The 15,247-nt window shown below is 46.9% G+C and overlaps 1 protein-coding gene across 12 annotated transcripts in view; it reads left to right on the top strand.

The window, feature by feature from the left end:
- Positions 1–15,247, top strand: part of TNS3 (tensin 3) — a 311,508-nt gene that overhangs the window by 282,227 nt on the left and 14,034 nt on the right. For all 12 annotated transcript variants that reach the window (XM_017888090.1, XM_017888093.1, XM_017888091.1 and 9 more), the window contains 7 exons: positions 116–287; positions 1,512–2,146; positions 2,824–2,910; positions 7,834–7,965; positions 11,269–11,364; positions 12,171–12,248; positions 13,046–13,123. In XM_017888090.1, the coding sequence (XP_017743579.1) occupies positions 116–287; positions 1,512–2,146; positions 2,824–2,910; positions 7,834–7,965; positions 11,269–11,364; positions 12,171–12,248; positions 13,046–13,123 (1,278 nt within the window). The remainder of the gene's footprint in view (positions 1–115; positions 288–1,511; positions 2,147–2,823; positions 2,911–7,833; positions 7,966–11,268; positions 11,365–12,170; positions 12,249–13,045; positions 13,124–15,247) is intronic.

Genomic DNA, 15,247 nt, shown 5'->3' with positions numbered 1-15,247 from the left:
GATAGAAAATCTCAAAGTCAACACTGTTTCTTGTGGAACATGCAAAAGCGGCAGAGATTATGACTTCTCCAGTCCTACAACTGAGGTCTCTCTGCTTTCTGTGTTCCCGCTACAGAACCACGAGGCTGCCCTGAGACGCTCAGTCACTCTGTGGGGATGTCAGAGAGCCCCATCGGACCCAAATCCATGATGCTCCGGGCCGACGCGCCCTCGACGCCCTCCTTCCAGCAGGCTTTTGCTTCTTCCTGCACCATTTCCAGCAACAGCCCCGGGCAGAGGAGAGAGGGGTAAGAAGATGGATCTTTAAACTTGGCACAACCTCCCCAAAGACACAGAATGCTGAGAGGCTTGTGGGACCAGTGGGGGCTTGCTCTTCAGAGAAGCTGAAGCTAGACCAGGCAGGGATTGGCCTGAAGATGGGGCAGGGCAGGGGACCAGGGCTGTGTGGTGACATATGAGAAAATATAGGGACATACAGGAAACAGAGGAAAAATCAGTCTTAGAAGGATTCTGGTTAACAGAAAGACCGGGGGGTGGGAGGGGGTGGGTATTAATAGGGAAAAATGGCCTATTTCTGCTTCAGAAAGATACTGCCCCTGAGGAAATTCATATGTGAGACCATTCCTCTTGCTCAGAATAGGAATAAGTTTCTTTATGCCTTGTTGTATGGACACGTAGCTCCCTATTTAACTTTTTAAATTCTACTTCCGTTCTCCTTAAAATAAAAGAGGAGCCCTCATCTAAGGACATTACACATAGACTCTGGACCCATGAGTGTTCCATTGTTAGTGAAATATGTGTGTCACGTGGTGTGGTTTTAGCTGTCTTTCCATACTCGTAAGTGGGTGGTAATTTCCAGTAGTCTCTGTTGTATCCGTTAATCAGCTGGTTCATCTAGCAAGCATGGATTGAGGACTGATGGTGTGTCTGGCAGATAAAGGACATGGGGCAGAAGGATCATGCTGTGAGGAGGAGGGGACCTGCAGTGAACCAGTGGCCCCACTGCAGGGGATGAATGTGGGTGGCATCCCTGCCTAGTGCTGTGGGACAAGACGGGAGGGCATTTCTACTCCCGAGGGCACATGTGTATGTGGCCGTAGGTGCTGGGTAAGGGCTGGGAAAAGGCTTCCCAATGGGTACACAGCTGAGCTGCGTGTTAAAGGAAGAAAGGGCCTTGACCCGGTGAAGATGCAGGAGGGAACGTGCAGGAGGGAAGGCGCTGGGGCTGAGGGGGCAGCATCTGCGCATGTGGAGGCCTTCGTGGGGCAGCTCCCCTGGGTGACCTCATGCGGGCTGCAGCATCCAGGCATGAAGTGGGGGCTTGAAAGGCAGGCAGCATGAGTTCAGAGAGGGCCTTAGTGTACATAGTTTGGAAAATCCCTCCTGTGCTGCCTGGAGGGCCTCAGCACCCACTTCCCCATCCCTGTCTTCCCATGTGGGTGACGCTTGCTGGTCTTCAGGTGTCTCTTTGTACCTTACGTGCTGTCTTGGTCGGCTTGTCTTTTGGACAGTTCCTCTTCTGCAGAACGCCAGTGGGTGGAGAGCAGCCCCAAGCCCACGGTCTCCCTGCTGGGGAGCGGCCGGCCCACCGGAAGTCCCCTCAGTGCTGAGTTATCCGGTACCAGGAAGGACTCCCCAGTGCTGTCCTGCTTCCCGCCGTCAGAGCTCCAGGCTTCTTTCCACAGCCATGAGCTGTCCCTAGCAGAGCCACCGGACTCCCTGGCGCCCCCCAGCAGCCAGACCTTCCTGGGCTTCGGCACCGCCCCAGTGGGAAGTGGCCTTCCGCCCGAGGAGGACCTGGGGGCCTTGCTGGCCAATTCTCACGGAGCGTCACCGACCCCCAGCATCCCGCTGACAGCTACAGGGGCTGCTGACAATGGCTTCCTGTCCCACAACTTTCTCACGGTGGCGCCTGGACACAGCAGCCACCACAGTCCAGGCCTGCAGGGCCAGGGTGTGACCCTGCCTGGGCAGCCGCCCCTCCCTGAGAAGAAGCGGGCCTCGGAGGGGGATCGTTCTTTGGGCTCAGTCTCCCCTTCCTCCAGTGGCTTCTCCAGCCCGCACAGCGGGAGCACCATCAGTATCCCCTTCCCAAATGTCCTTCCGGACTTTTCCAAGGCCTCAGAGGTGGCCTCACCTCTGCCAGGTAGGTGTGTTTCCAGCGGGTGGGAGGGCCCGTCTGTCCATTCACTCAGGAAGGGAAGGGTTCAGACCTGCAGCTGAGCTGGCACATCTCTAGTGCTGGGCCAGGCACCTGGAGAGAAAATCCAGAGCCATTGGGGTACTTTTCCATTTTCCTGGTCCAAAGCCAAGCACTGGCCCAGGCTTCTCATTCACTCTTCTTGGCTTCTGTGTTTGGCTACCTTGAATTCCTTCCAGTTGTAGAAAGTGCAGACAGCTGCAGTGGTTCTATTTTCCGTTTCACTTGGGAACATGGCTTTTTGTAAATAACAAATTGCTTGTCAAATTAAATGAATTCATCCAAAACGCAGTTATGAAATATTTCAAGTGTATAAGAAGCAATGTGGTCTATGGATTAAACAACACCAACTTTGCCCTCTGTTTCCTTGCTACCTTCCTATGTATTCTTAAAAATGTATTGCAAAGGCCCAATCCAAGCATCCTGTTGTTTTGTTTTGTGTTATAAAGCTGTCACTGCCTCGTCCCTCTCAGTCATTTCAAAGGCAGGGTTCCCTTTCCTTAGAACGTCCCTCGCTTGCTTGCCCTTGGCATGCGATTTGGACTTCTGGAATCACAGCAGATGAGAGGTTGCAAGAAGAAAAGTGTCCATCATGGTCACTGTTTTTAAATTTTGCTTTACAGATAGTCCAGGTGATAAACTTGTGATTGTGAAATTTGTTCAAGACACTTCCAAGTTCTGGTACAAGGCGGATATTTCAAGAGAACAAGGTACGTGGGGAGGATGAGGGCCTCCCTGGGCATCTGCCATCCTGCCTGCTTCACTGCCTTGTGTGAGGATGGGCCCCGCGCAGTGGGAACATCAGGCAGCCGTGGCCTTGTTATGGATTGAGTTCGAGCAGGGCCCACACATTATTCCATGCCTCCTGGGGAAATGCTACAAACTTTACGTTTTTATAGGGAAACACTCACTACTAATGAGAGAGTTGGTGAGGAATGGGCCCCAGCCATGAGCATTCCAGCGTGTAGGGTGTAATTTCTGGCTGCTTGCACCAGCCAGTGGCTTACCAGTGATGCCAGCCCATAACTGCTGACTGTAAGAAGGAGACACACTCTCTGGCATCTCCATGAAACCACAGAGGACAGGGTGAGGGAGCAGGAGAGACACTCTGCTCTGAGAAGTCAGGGACTCTGTGTTCGTGAACACCTATATAAGCACTTAATAATGAGACCCGGTTGTGGATTTAACTGCATGCCTCACACACAAACCAGGCAGAGCATCTCTCTGCTTGTTATGGTGTCAGGCATTTTTTTTTAAATTTGAAATCATTAATGTTAATTTTTGAGCAGTGAATATTTGAATGTTTTGAGCATTACTTTTTACCAGAGCATGAATAGAAGAGATGTGGGAGAGGAAGGTTAGCAAGCTCTTCTGGGCAGTCTTCCTTGGAGGCAGCCCCTGGGCAATGAGCAGAATTCACAGGGTGCTTCCCTTGGCTGTGGAATGGATGTATGTCTCAGCTGAGCGTACCTTCCTCTGGATACCTCATTTTGGCAGTGCATAGAGTTTGGATATACCTCGGAAAAGATGGTGTGTGACTGGCACGGCAGGGCAGGGCCATGGCTCCAGTGCCTGGAAGACAGAGTCAGGATTCCTAGGTACCAAAGTGAATCCCAGTGGCCTCCTGGTGGCGGCTGGAGTGAGAGAGGGAATGGGTTGGTTTAGGGTAGTGAGAAATGACAAGCTGCCCGCAGTCAGCAGGAGACCCACTTGACTCCTCTGTGCCTCATTATCTCAACTTCAGAAGAAAATAAAGCTCTCTCCTTATGAAGATGCCTCAGGAATGCCTAGAGATGAGTAGTTGAGTGGCAGAAAAATAGCACTGTCCAGCTCTCCACTGAAATTCTGCTATTCAGTTATGCAGATGATAGAAATGGTAAGAATGTGCATCTCTTAGGATCTCAAAGAAGCGATTGTCATTTTAAGTGGAAGAGAGAGAAAAAAAGCCCGTGGCCTGGAAAGACCTTCATTTCCCTGAATTGGCCTTTGTGAAATGCTGCCCACCATGGCCGAGGGCCCCCCTGCGGCTGGATGCTGTGTGCCTGTTGCCACCACCAAGGCCCTGCTTGGGTCTCAAGAATCCCGACGACTGTGGCCCCCAGTGCCTCGGCACCTCCTCCAGCTGGCCAGACTCAGAGGTGCCTATCCAGCACCATGTCCTAGGAGGTTCTGCACAGACCTTTCCACTCTATTGGCACCGTCTTCTAGAGCAGGGCGATGTGTGGGGCTGGATGCCCCCTTCTCTCATCGTGCAATGTCATTGTAGCAGAGGGATCTGAAACAGACAGATTTGGGTTGGAGCGCACTGCTGGCTTAACTCAGTAGGGTAGCGAGGTTCGAGCCTGCTGTGGGGGTTTGCTGTGAGTGGTGCCATGTGGAAGGTACCTGCCCTTGCTGGCGCCTGGTAGATGCAGGATAAGTGGATGTGGATGTGCAGTACGTGTAGGGGCTGCTGTTGGCATGTGCCTGGTCTTCAGCACACATTGTAGAAGGTTTGCTGGGAGGACCCCATCTCAGGATGGCCAACATGTGCATTGAGTGTTAGTTTTTCCAGCTGTGCTCTAAAAGGATAACCTCCATTTTCTACATATTTTATATAGAAGAGACCTGTGCAGACGAACCTTCTACTGCCTGTGTCAGAGTCTCCAAACAGCAGAAGGCTGCCCATGCGTGTCATTTATTTGGGTTTTAACTGTCAGATGTGCCTTTTTCTAGAAAAGCTGCAATGACATTTCAGGGTGATGCAGGAGGGAAAAAAACACCCAGATAGCCTCTTTGGGAGTGCAATTTGTCACATACTTAATTCCTTAAGGTTTCCTAAAGCTAACATAAAAATACCTCAGGAGGAAAAGAGGACCTTAAAGTAAAATCAGAATTAAGTACTACCATCCCAGTTGTACTTCTGGGGTGTTGCTTCTCCAGATGCTGTGAAAGTACTCGTTGCAGGGTGAGACAGTGTGAGATGGTGAGAGTAGACTCGCTTGCCTCCCCTCTCCCCACCCCCAACTGCCAGTACCAGGGTGGAGCGCGCGGCTGCTGTGTGTAGTGTGTGGACGCTCATTTTTACAACTTCAGCACACCAGGCTCCTCAGCCCACTTTTGTTTGGAAAAACAACGGATCTAAAATTCTCCTCTTACTCCCATTGCCTGCGCAGGAGAGCACAGCCCCTTCGCACTCCTGCAGCCTGGCGGCGGGGGCTTCCCTCCCGGCCTGGGGAGAACTGGGCGGAGCAAAGCCTGTGTTCCCTCCACTGCCATCCACATGTGCCTCGAGTCTCAGTCCTGTGAGGCTTCTACACTTTATTTACCACAGGGAAGTAAAACCATGACTTACAAAAAGAAAAGCTCTAAGGTATATCACAGTTGAAACAAAATGTAAGCAATTTTTTGTCCTACTTAGGAAAAACAAAAAAAGTAGGCCTAGCGCAGTGACTCACTCCTGTAATCCCAGCACTTAGGGAGGCTGAGGTGGGAGGATCACTTGAGCCCTGGAGTTCATAGTGAGACCGTCTCTACCAAAAATCTAAAAACATTAGCTGGATATGGTGGTGCACACTTGTAGTCCCAGCTACTCAGGAAGCTGAGGTGGGAGGATCGCTTGAGCCCAGGAGGTTGAGGCTGCAGTGAGCTATGATTGCGTCACTGCACTTCAGTTTGGGCAACAGAGCATGAGAGCCTGTCTCAAAACAATAAAAATTAAAAATTGAAAAAAAGTAATGCACGATTAGCCGTCAAGTTCATAGACTATGCTGTGAGAAAACGTGCACCAGAATTCAGGGTTTATTCCCATGACCTGTGCCCTGCTCCAGGAGGGGCCCCCCCTCCCAACCCTGGGTCCCTTGTGTGGGCGGCTGCAGGCCTGGCTGGAGCTACCAGCAGTCTCGGGCATGCACGGTGAGCCTGCCTGTGTTTTCCTGCCCATCCGTCCCCCTGCGTGCAGTTTAGAAGCTCCTGCTTCATCCCCAGGGGCATGTTGAGCTCCTCCCCTGTGACCTCATCCTGTACACAGGGCCACAGTGCAGAGCATTGACAAATGTGTAAAAGAAACCATTTGTTTCATCCTATGGCCAGACAGATGCCCTGGCTGTGGGTCCGGGCAGGCCTGGGGGCACGTGAGGGGCCTCTGTGGGAGTGCGCCATGGAGGTATTTACTGAGGCATGCCGGGGGCATCCCACCACTTATTGGTTCATGTTCTGTGCCCTGATTGCTTCCAGACAGAGCCTTTGGCATTCCAGGAAGGCAGCATTTCCATGGCTGTAATTATGTATAATCTTATACTCTAAATCCCCACTTTTCCCCCTTTTGTAAAATAAAGAGTAAATGCCTAGAAAAGAAATTCTGAGATATAGTCTAGTTATCAGGGAACACTCTGGCCTGTCTGAGCAGCATCAAGTTGAGGTTACTATTACCCTAACCTACTCCCTCTTCTTCCTATGTCATGAAGTGGGAAATGCCAGATTTTGGCCATTAAGGGGAGAGATTTTTTGAAGCAATGATTATGATTAGCTGAATGCCTACCAGCCTCACCAGGGAACCTGGGTGACCACCGTGCGAGGCCCTGGATTGGCGGGCACATGGAGAACGTGTCCTTAGCCCCATCCAGGCTGGGCTCATTTGGCCCCATCAGCCATGGAGCCATGGGATAGAGGGCCACCTTCAGGCCAGGTTTTTGTTACTTTCTTGGTGAATCTTGGAATTTGTATTAAATTTTCAGTAACATTTTGGGTATGCCCTTTCTATCATCAGAAAATGTAATTAGAAACTTCTTTCTTGGCCGGGCGCAGTGGCTCATGCCTGTAATCCCAACACTTTGGGAGGCCGAGGCGGGTGGATCACGAGGTCAGGAGATCGAGACCATCCTGGCTAACGTGGTGAAACCCTGTCTCTACTAAAAATACAAAAAATTAGCCAGACGTGGTGGCACGCGCCTGTAGTCCCAGCTACTCGGGAGGCTGAGGCAGGAGAATCACTTGAATCCAGGAGGTGGAGGTTGCAGTGAGCCGAGACCACGCCACTGCACTCCAGCGTGGGCAACAGAGCAAGACTCCGTCTGAAAAAAAAAACAAAAAACTTCTCTCCTGTTAGGCTGTTGGAAGAGTCCATGTTCTAAAACCTTTAAGAAAAATGCCACAGGATGCAATGTCCAAGCAGCAGCAGGGTGTGCTGCAACAGCCGCCATCCCACTGCCTGTCTCTCCCTTTGTGTATGTTTGAACCTGGTCTTGTTACTTACTCAGCGTGAGCCTCGGTTTCCCGGGCTCTCAGGTGGGGACCATCATTTGGACATCACAGGTGTTGTGAGATTAACAAAAATCCTGTGTTTTTCCATGGGCAGCCCACAGGACAGTGCCCGGCACCTCAGTCTAACTAAAGACAGGGATGTTCCTGTCCCTTCTGCCTCCTCAACAGGCAGGCCCACCCTTGAAACATACATGACACCACAGAGACCTCCCTGAGGGCCCCTCAACTGCATGGACATATTCTTCCAGCCAAGCAGGGGGATCCCGGCCAGGTCCCCACTGACCCAGTTTGCAAAAAGAGTAAGAGTAAGAGGACCTATCCCAAGGTTATGAGTGGGCATAGACCTTTGTCCACCCAGCAGACGTTCTTGTCTTTCTCCTCCCTTTCTCCAGCTATCGCCATGTTGAAGGACAAGGAGCCAGGCTCATTCATCGTTCGAGACAGCCATTCCTTCCGAGGGGCCTATGGTCTGGCCATGAAGGTGGCCACACCCCCACCTTCAGTCCTGCAGCTGAACAAGAAAGGTAAGGTTACCACTCCCTATTGATCTGTTCAGCTCATCCACAGAGAAGCTCTGTTGGTTTATTATTCGGCTAATAAGATAGAAGATGACTTTAACAATACCCACAAATTATTTTCTTAGTATTTATTTTTTTCAGGTATATTTTACAAAGTATCCACCTTATTTAAGAAAGAACATTAATTTGTTACTTTTATTTTCTTTTGTTTTAAATAGGTAATCCATATCATTGCTCAAAAATTAGAACCATAGGGTAAGGCATCCACTAAGCCCGTTTTGCTTCCATTTCGGCTCCACCTCCCTCACTCCCCTCTCGCCTCCTTTGGGCAACCATCTGGAGTAGATTCGTGTGTGTCTTTTCACTGATGACCTGTCCAAATGCAGGCAAATACACATTTTTATGTGAAAACTAGCATACAACGAGCACTATTCTTGTATACAAGAATAGTGTATCTAAAAAAGTGTATCTATACCCAGTAGGGTATTTTTAGATGGATTAAAAGTGATACTAGAATAAGCCTAGACTCATGAGAGATCTCTAATGCAGGTAAAGGAGTATGCCTGCCTGAATCCTTTTTGCATTAAAAGTCACGGCAAAAACCATAATGACTTTTGCACCAACCTGTAATAGAAGGATTTCTATTCCTTTGGGTATAGTACCCAGTAATGGGATTGCTGGGTCAATGGTATTACTCCCTCTAGGTCTTTGAGGAATCGCCACGCTGTCTTCCACAATGGTTGAACTATTTTACACTCTCAACAACCGTGCAAAAGCATTCCTTTTTCTCCACAACCTCGCCAGCATCCACCGATCATATTTCTAAGGTTGCTTGTAGCTGTTGTTCTCTTTGGAAGTTCATGGCTTTCTGTCTTAGGAAAATCCTGCAACCAATTGATCCGTTCTATTGTTGGTGGACACTTGATTTTCAGTTTATTCTTTTTTTTTTTTTCCTTTTTTCTCCCCCTGCCCGTTTTGCCCCGTTACACTCATCTTTGTGTGCTACCATGCCGCAGACTCTAAGGAAGGGGAAGCTATTCTTTCACTCTGTCTCCCCAAATGGAAATTGTGGGCTGAGGGGACATTGCAGGTTTTTGGTTCCCTGTAAGGGGAACTTGACTCACTAGGAGTGGGGAAATCAGAGGCAGCTCGGATTTTAAACTCCCTGTGTTTGCAGAAAAGTAAGACACCCACCTGGTTCACACATGCTCTGTGCCTAACACCCAAGAAGATTTTTCCAAATCCTCGGATGAAACCTCTGCTTCATGCTTCCTGGAGAAAATCGCCTTGGAGTTACACCCTGTGGAGTGTATGATTTGGCTGCCAGGAGGTCCAACCTCAGGCAGGGCTGTAGCGTTTCCAGGGAACATAGATGGGTTCATTTTGGCACAGGTAATGGTGTGAGAGTGGAAGAGGTGAGGAATGAGTCTGGGAAGGACCCGGGGCTCAGTCAAAGCTCAGTCCCGAAGCCTGTGGATACTGACTGTCTTGAAGCAACGTGGAGAGAAGGCATTGTGTAGGGGAGAAAGAACAGGTAATTCTTGAAAAGTAGGATCTTCTAGCATCCAGAATTCCAGCATAAGAAGCCCAACAGGATGCTACTTCTGAGTGGAAATAAGGGCTTTTGTAACTGGAGAGCTGAATTAGACCTGATTGTTGAGGACTGTTCAAGCCTTATTTGGAAGCAAACTTTATAATGATGGCAGGAAAAAGGGTCGCAGGATCAAGAGCATCTGGCAAGTCTGCAGAGATGAGAGATTATTGGGAGAGCAGGAATGATGGATGGTTTTACTTGGCTCCTTGGTTTCCATGTGAAGTTTTAAAGCAGGACAAATAACATTTCTGCATGCATTGTCTTTTTGGAGTCTAGATGAGAAGGTACAACTATTCTTACCTCTGTGTGTGCATCCTGCCTCTCTGACAGATTTTGGACTCAATCTGAAGATGAAGGGAACAAAATAGGGGATATTAGAATAGCAAACTTCAGGAAACCCAGCATGGTTGGTGGCCTCTGGGTGAAATCTTATCTGGCTGCTGTGTCTTCACCCTGCCCCTGGATTTGACATTCAGATTTCACAATTCAAGGACAGGTTTGAGCAAAGAGTTTACCAGCTCATAAAGAGCCACAGCCATTCACCATACCACTTCCAGTAAACTGGAGATGGGACAGCTAGGGACGTTCTGGATGCCGTTCTCCAGAGAGCCTTGGCTAGAAGGACTTCCCCCTAGCCATTTCTCATGAGTGGCATCCAGATCCACGCTTGGTGTCCCCTTCAGTTTGGAAGCCAGGCATCATTTTCCTCCCACAACTGAATGGCAGTATGTTCTTATCCCGGTTTAATTCAACACAACCTTTTATGGAATCTGATCATTTCCTTTTCTGCAAACTTTACTGCCCTTGTGAAATGCTGACACAGTGATGTTTGTCATGTTTATAAACATCTTTTGGAAGCCCACTGTGGGCAAGGCACTGGGGATCAAGCCCAACTCCAGTGGGTCCTGCTGCCAGGAGGTTTCCAACATCAGAAATATTAGAAGTTTAGGCAGACATGCCCCAATGGAGGGTGATGAAGGAAGCACTGGAGCACAGAAATACAGCACACTGTGAAGGTCTGTTGGACTCATTAGCATAGGGCAGCGACTTCTTGTTCTTTTGGTTATGCTGTTTGTACTTTTCCACTCTCAGACAGTTTCGCCATCCAGTGGCTTTTTATGATGTGTTTTCTCTTTGGACTCATGGGCTGGCCTGAAGCAGATGTACTGTTTACTATTAATAGCAATGTGGTAGAGTGCTGCTCCTGTGCAGCTGAGTGCTTGCTTTCTGGAAGGTTTTGCAGATCCAGGTTCCTGGTTAAATCCCACCCGGAAGACTGACCTCATTCCAGCTCTTTTTAGCGATTCATTCTAGGTATCATTTTGTGTCTGAGCCTTTCTCGCCTCTCCTCTTCGGGAGGGGATTCATCTGGAGATTCATGATCCTCTTTGTTAGCTGCAAGCTCATGCCCTTCATTGGGGATTCTTGCTGAATGTTTGAGGGCCTTTCCCAAGGTACCTCTCCAGCCCCTACACTGTCACTGCAAGCGTTCCCACCCTGTATCTGGCCTAGCCTGTGCTCATCCAGTCGTTCTGCAGCCTGGCTACCATTCCTAGGATGAAGATGGTTCTTGGCAGCCTCTTCTGCAGTGGCTCGACTCATATTCAGAGAAGAACCTTTTCAACTGTAGCTCCTGGCTTTTATGTTCTGTCTATTGAATTCTCCCATGCTCCCCTTTTCAAAAAATGCTTCTTTCTTTACATTTCTTGTCACAGCTGGAGATTTGGCCAATGAACTCGTCAGGCACTTTTTGATCGAGTGTACCCCAAAGGGAGTGCGGTTGAAAGGGTGCTCGAATGAACCATATTTCGGTGAGTTGCTTGAGAGGTTGCTGTCAATGTTCTGAACTCATGATGCCTGGATTCCCTCTGCTCACCTACCTGAGATTTGGTACCATCACTCTTGTGATGGTTTATTCACATTTCAGCCCCCAGTTCTGAAATCCCGCTAATCTGAATTATTATCTTTAAGATAAACTAGAGTTGAAATTGTTCTTAAAAGGTTTGTCAAAACCAAACAAATGAAAAGCAACATACCAGAAGTAGCAATCACAGACATCAATAAGATTCTGTCCTAGTTGGCAAGCAGATCCGGAGAAGGTTGGATCTCCAGCGTCACCCTATCCCACAGCACAAGGAACAGCACAGAGCTCCCAAGAGAGCACCCTCCCATCCCTGCAAATTGGGAGCCTTCCCTACCTCATGAGCTTGTTGGAAAGATGACTTGAGCCAGCCACACAAAGCATAGTGCAGCCTTAGGCATCATCATTTTTAGAGCTTTGTTGAGAAGCATTGTACAGGGCCAATATATAAGGTTAAAGTTGGAGTTGGCTTGATTCAAGATCCAGCAAACTGTATGCTTTAGTCTTTATAATTTGGTAATGATGTGTCTATGATAAGAATAATCAACAGTTCACTTTACTTACCTCTCAGCTATCTTGTGGAACTTGTTACTTCTTTGAAGTTTTGCACAAAGCTGCACACTAATCTAACATACCAGCCGCTGAAAAGATAAGGACTCAGCCTTTGCATCAGTTTCATTCCAGCTAATAAATTGGCTGAGCACACAACACCTACAGTGGTTGTTGACTCTTGTTTGCTCTCTGTCCACTTTGCAGGGAGCCTGACAGCCTTGGTGTGCCAGCATTCCATCACGCCCTTGGCCTTGCCGTGCAAGCTCCTTATCCCAGAGAGAGGTAAGGGGTCCTCAGTGCTAGTCTGGCTCTATGTAGATTGTCTGCAGTCAAGGCCACTGGTTTTAGAGATCCATAAAGATCCACTGAGAAAAATAATAAGACTGGAAGTTTTTTTGTATTCTCGTGGTTGAACCCAAGAAAAGGCCAATGAGTTCACCCAAATCAAGGAGAGAAGAGGAGATTCTGCTTCACTGACAGCTCCCAGATAGCTTTACTTCATGGATTTTGATGAAAGATTTCTATAGAGCAAAGATTCTGTAGCTTAAAAATATAAAACCCTCAGACAAAGAAGGCTTCAGGGTCATTGACATTTAATTTTTACATTTCTACAAAATGGGCAAAATGTTGATGTTGTTGAACTTAGACGATGGATGCACTGTTCTTTTTACTTTTATGATTGTTGAACAATATCCTTAATAAAATTAAATAGCACCCACAGCATGTCAGGGTGATGTGACCGTATGTCCCACTTTCCTAAGCAGTCACAACTTCACATAAAAATGGTCTCACTTAATACACAGACAGGTAAATGTGATTTACCTTTCAAAGTGTCATTATTCATATGACTAATGCAGTGATTAGAAAAATGTTTTGTTAGGCCTTTTCATCTCTACTTTTGTTCAGAATGTGATCATGGTTTCTGTGGGCCGGATTATTGTCCCAAAGAGACTCTTAACTCTGCAAAACCATTGCATGTCACCATCTGGGAATTCTGTCATCAATTTGTCTAACTTTGCCATGAGGATTCTTGGTCAGGAGCAGGACTCATTTCTGTATTTTCTTGCCCCTTCCTACAGATCCATTGGAGGAAATAGCAGAAAATTCTCCCCAAACAGCAGCCAATTCAGCAGCTGAGCTGTTGAAGCAGGGGGCAGGTCAGTAAATGCAGCTCCGTTTCTACATCTGGTGACTGGGGAGAAAAAGGACTCACTGACACAACTTCCTTTTGCACTTTCAGTATTCAGGTTTCCTTTCTTTTCTGTGAGCCTTGAAAGAGGTTTCCTTTTATAGAAGCTTGCACAGAGCTGGGTGAGGTTCAGTTTTTGGGACATCAACAAGGGCTTCATGAGCCGGTCTAACTTGAGCAAGACTAAATTCAGTGGAATAAATGTCAAGCCCTGGATTTAGTTTGGGGGAAAATATAGTAAGACAGGATGTGGGTGACCTGTCTCGGCAGCTGTAAATTTAAAATGTTCCAGAGACATGACTCAACAAGTCACTTGACATGAGTCAACAATTTGACCCACACTGCCAGCAACCCCAGTGAGACATGCAACAACCAAGAACCAGCTCACCAGAGAGAGCAGGTCACTTTAAAAAAAATGTGTTCATAGAGTTTCTTTTTTAGAGCAGTGACAGATTCACAGCAAAATGGAGAAGAAGGTACAGAGATATACCATATACACGCATAGCCTCCCTGCTGTCAACATCCCCCAGCAAAGTGGTGCACATGTTACAGTTGATGAACCTGCATTAACACAGCCTGAGTCCCTAGTTCAGGGACTTGATATTTAGGTTCACCTTGATGTCATGCATTCTGTGGGTCTGGACAAATGCATAATGACAGGTAATTGCTGTTACAGTATCATAGTGAATAGTTTTATTGCCCTCAAAATCCTCTGTGCTCTTTCTGTTCGTCCTCTCTCCCCCACCAACCCCAGGCAACCACTCATCTTTTTATTGTCTCCATATTTTCAACTTTTCCAGTATTGTCATATAGTTGAAACCATACAGTTCATAGCCTTTTGAGGCTGGCTCCTTTCACTTAGTAATATGCATTTAAGTTTCCTCCATGTGTTTTTATGGCTTGATAGCTCATATTTTTTTTTTTATCAGTGAGTATTTTATTGTCTGGGTGTATCAGTTTAGTAACCCATTCACCTACTAAAGGACATTGTGGGTGCTTTCAGGTTTTGGCAGTAATGAATAAAGCTGCTGTAAACACCCATGTGCAGGTTTTTGAGTGGATATGTGTTTTCAGCTCCTGTGGGTAGACACCAAGGAGCGCATTCTTGGATTGTATGGTAAGAGTGTGTTTAGTTTTATAAGGTACAGGCAAACTGTCTTCCAATGCGGCTGTTCCGCTTTGCATTCCCACTAGCAATGAATGTGAGTTCTTGTTGCCCCACATCCTCACCAGAATTTGGTGTTGCCAGTGTTCTGGATTGCGGCTTTTCTAATAGTAACGTAGTGGTATCTCATTGTTTCTGACAACTTACGATGTGGAGCGCCTTTTCAGATGCTTATTTACCATCTGTATATCTTCTTTGGTGAGGTGTCCATAGAGGCCTTTGGCTTGTTTGTTTAATTGGGTTTTTGTTATCTTATTGTTAAATTTTAGGAGTTATTTGTGTGTTTTAGACACTAGTCCTTTACCTGATAGACCTTTTGAAAATATTTTCTTCCATTTCATGGCTTGCCTTTTCATTCTTTTACAGAGCAGAAATTTTTAATTTTAATAAAATACAGTTTATTGATTTCTTATTTTATGGATTGTGACTTTGGTATTGTATCTTAAAATTCACCACCAAACCCAAGGCCAGCTAGATTTTATAGTTTCAAATTTTACCTTTAAGTCTATGATCCATTTTAAGTTAATTTTTGTGAAGGAGGTAAGGTCTGTGTCTTGATTCATTTTTTATTTTTTTACCTGCAGATGTCCAGTTGCTTCTGTACCACCAGTTAAAAAATCGGTCTTTTCGCAATTGTATTGCCTTTGCTATTTTGTCTAAGATCAGTTAACTGTATTCACGTGGGTCTACTTTCGAGTTCTTTAATTGGCCTATTTGTTCTTTCACCAATATCACATTTTCTTGATTGCTTTAGCTTTATAGTAATCCTGGAAGTCAAATAATGTCAGTCCTCCAACTTTGCTCTTCTCTTTCAATATTGTGTTTGCTATTTTTGGTCTTTTGCCTTTCTGTATTAACTGTAGAGTCACTTTGTCAGTATACATAAAATAACTTGCTGGGATTTTTTTTTTTTTTTTTTTTTTTTTT

The sequence above is a fragment of the Rhinopithecus bieti genome, unplaced genomic scaffold, assembly GCF_001698545.2.
Source record: "Rhinopithecus bieti isolate Rb0 unplaced genomic scaffold, ASM169854v2 scaffold_17174, whole genome shotgun sequence".
NCBI lineage: Eukaryota > Metazoa > Chordata > Mammalia > Primates > Cercopithecidae > Rhinopithecus > Rhinopithecus bieti.
Note: the sequence above shows the minus strand (reverse complement) of the source record. Positions and strands in the feature narration are given on the sequence as shown.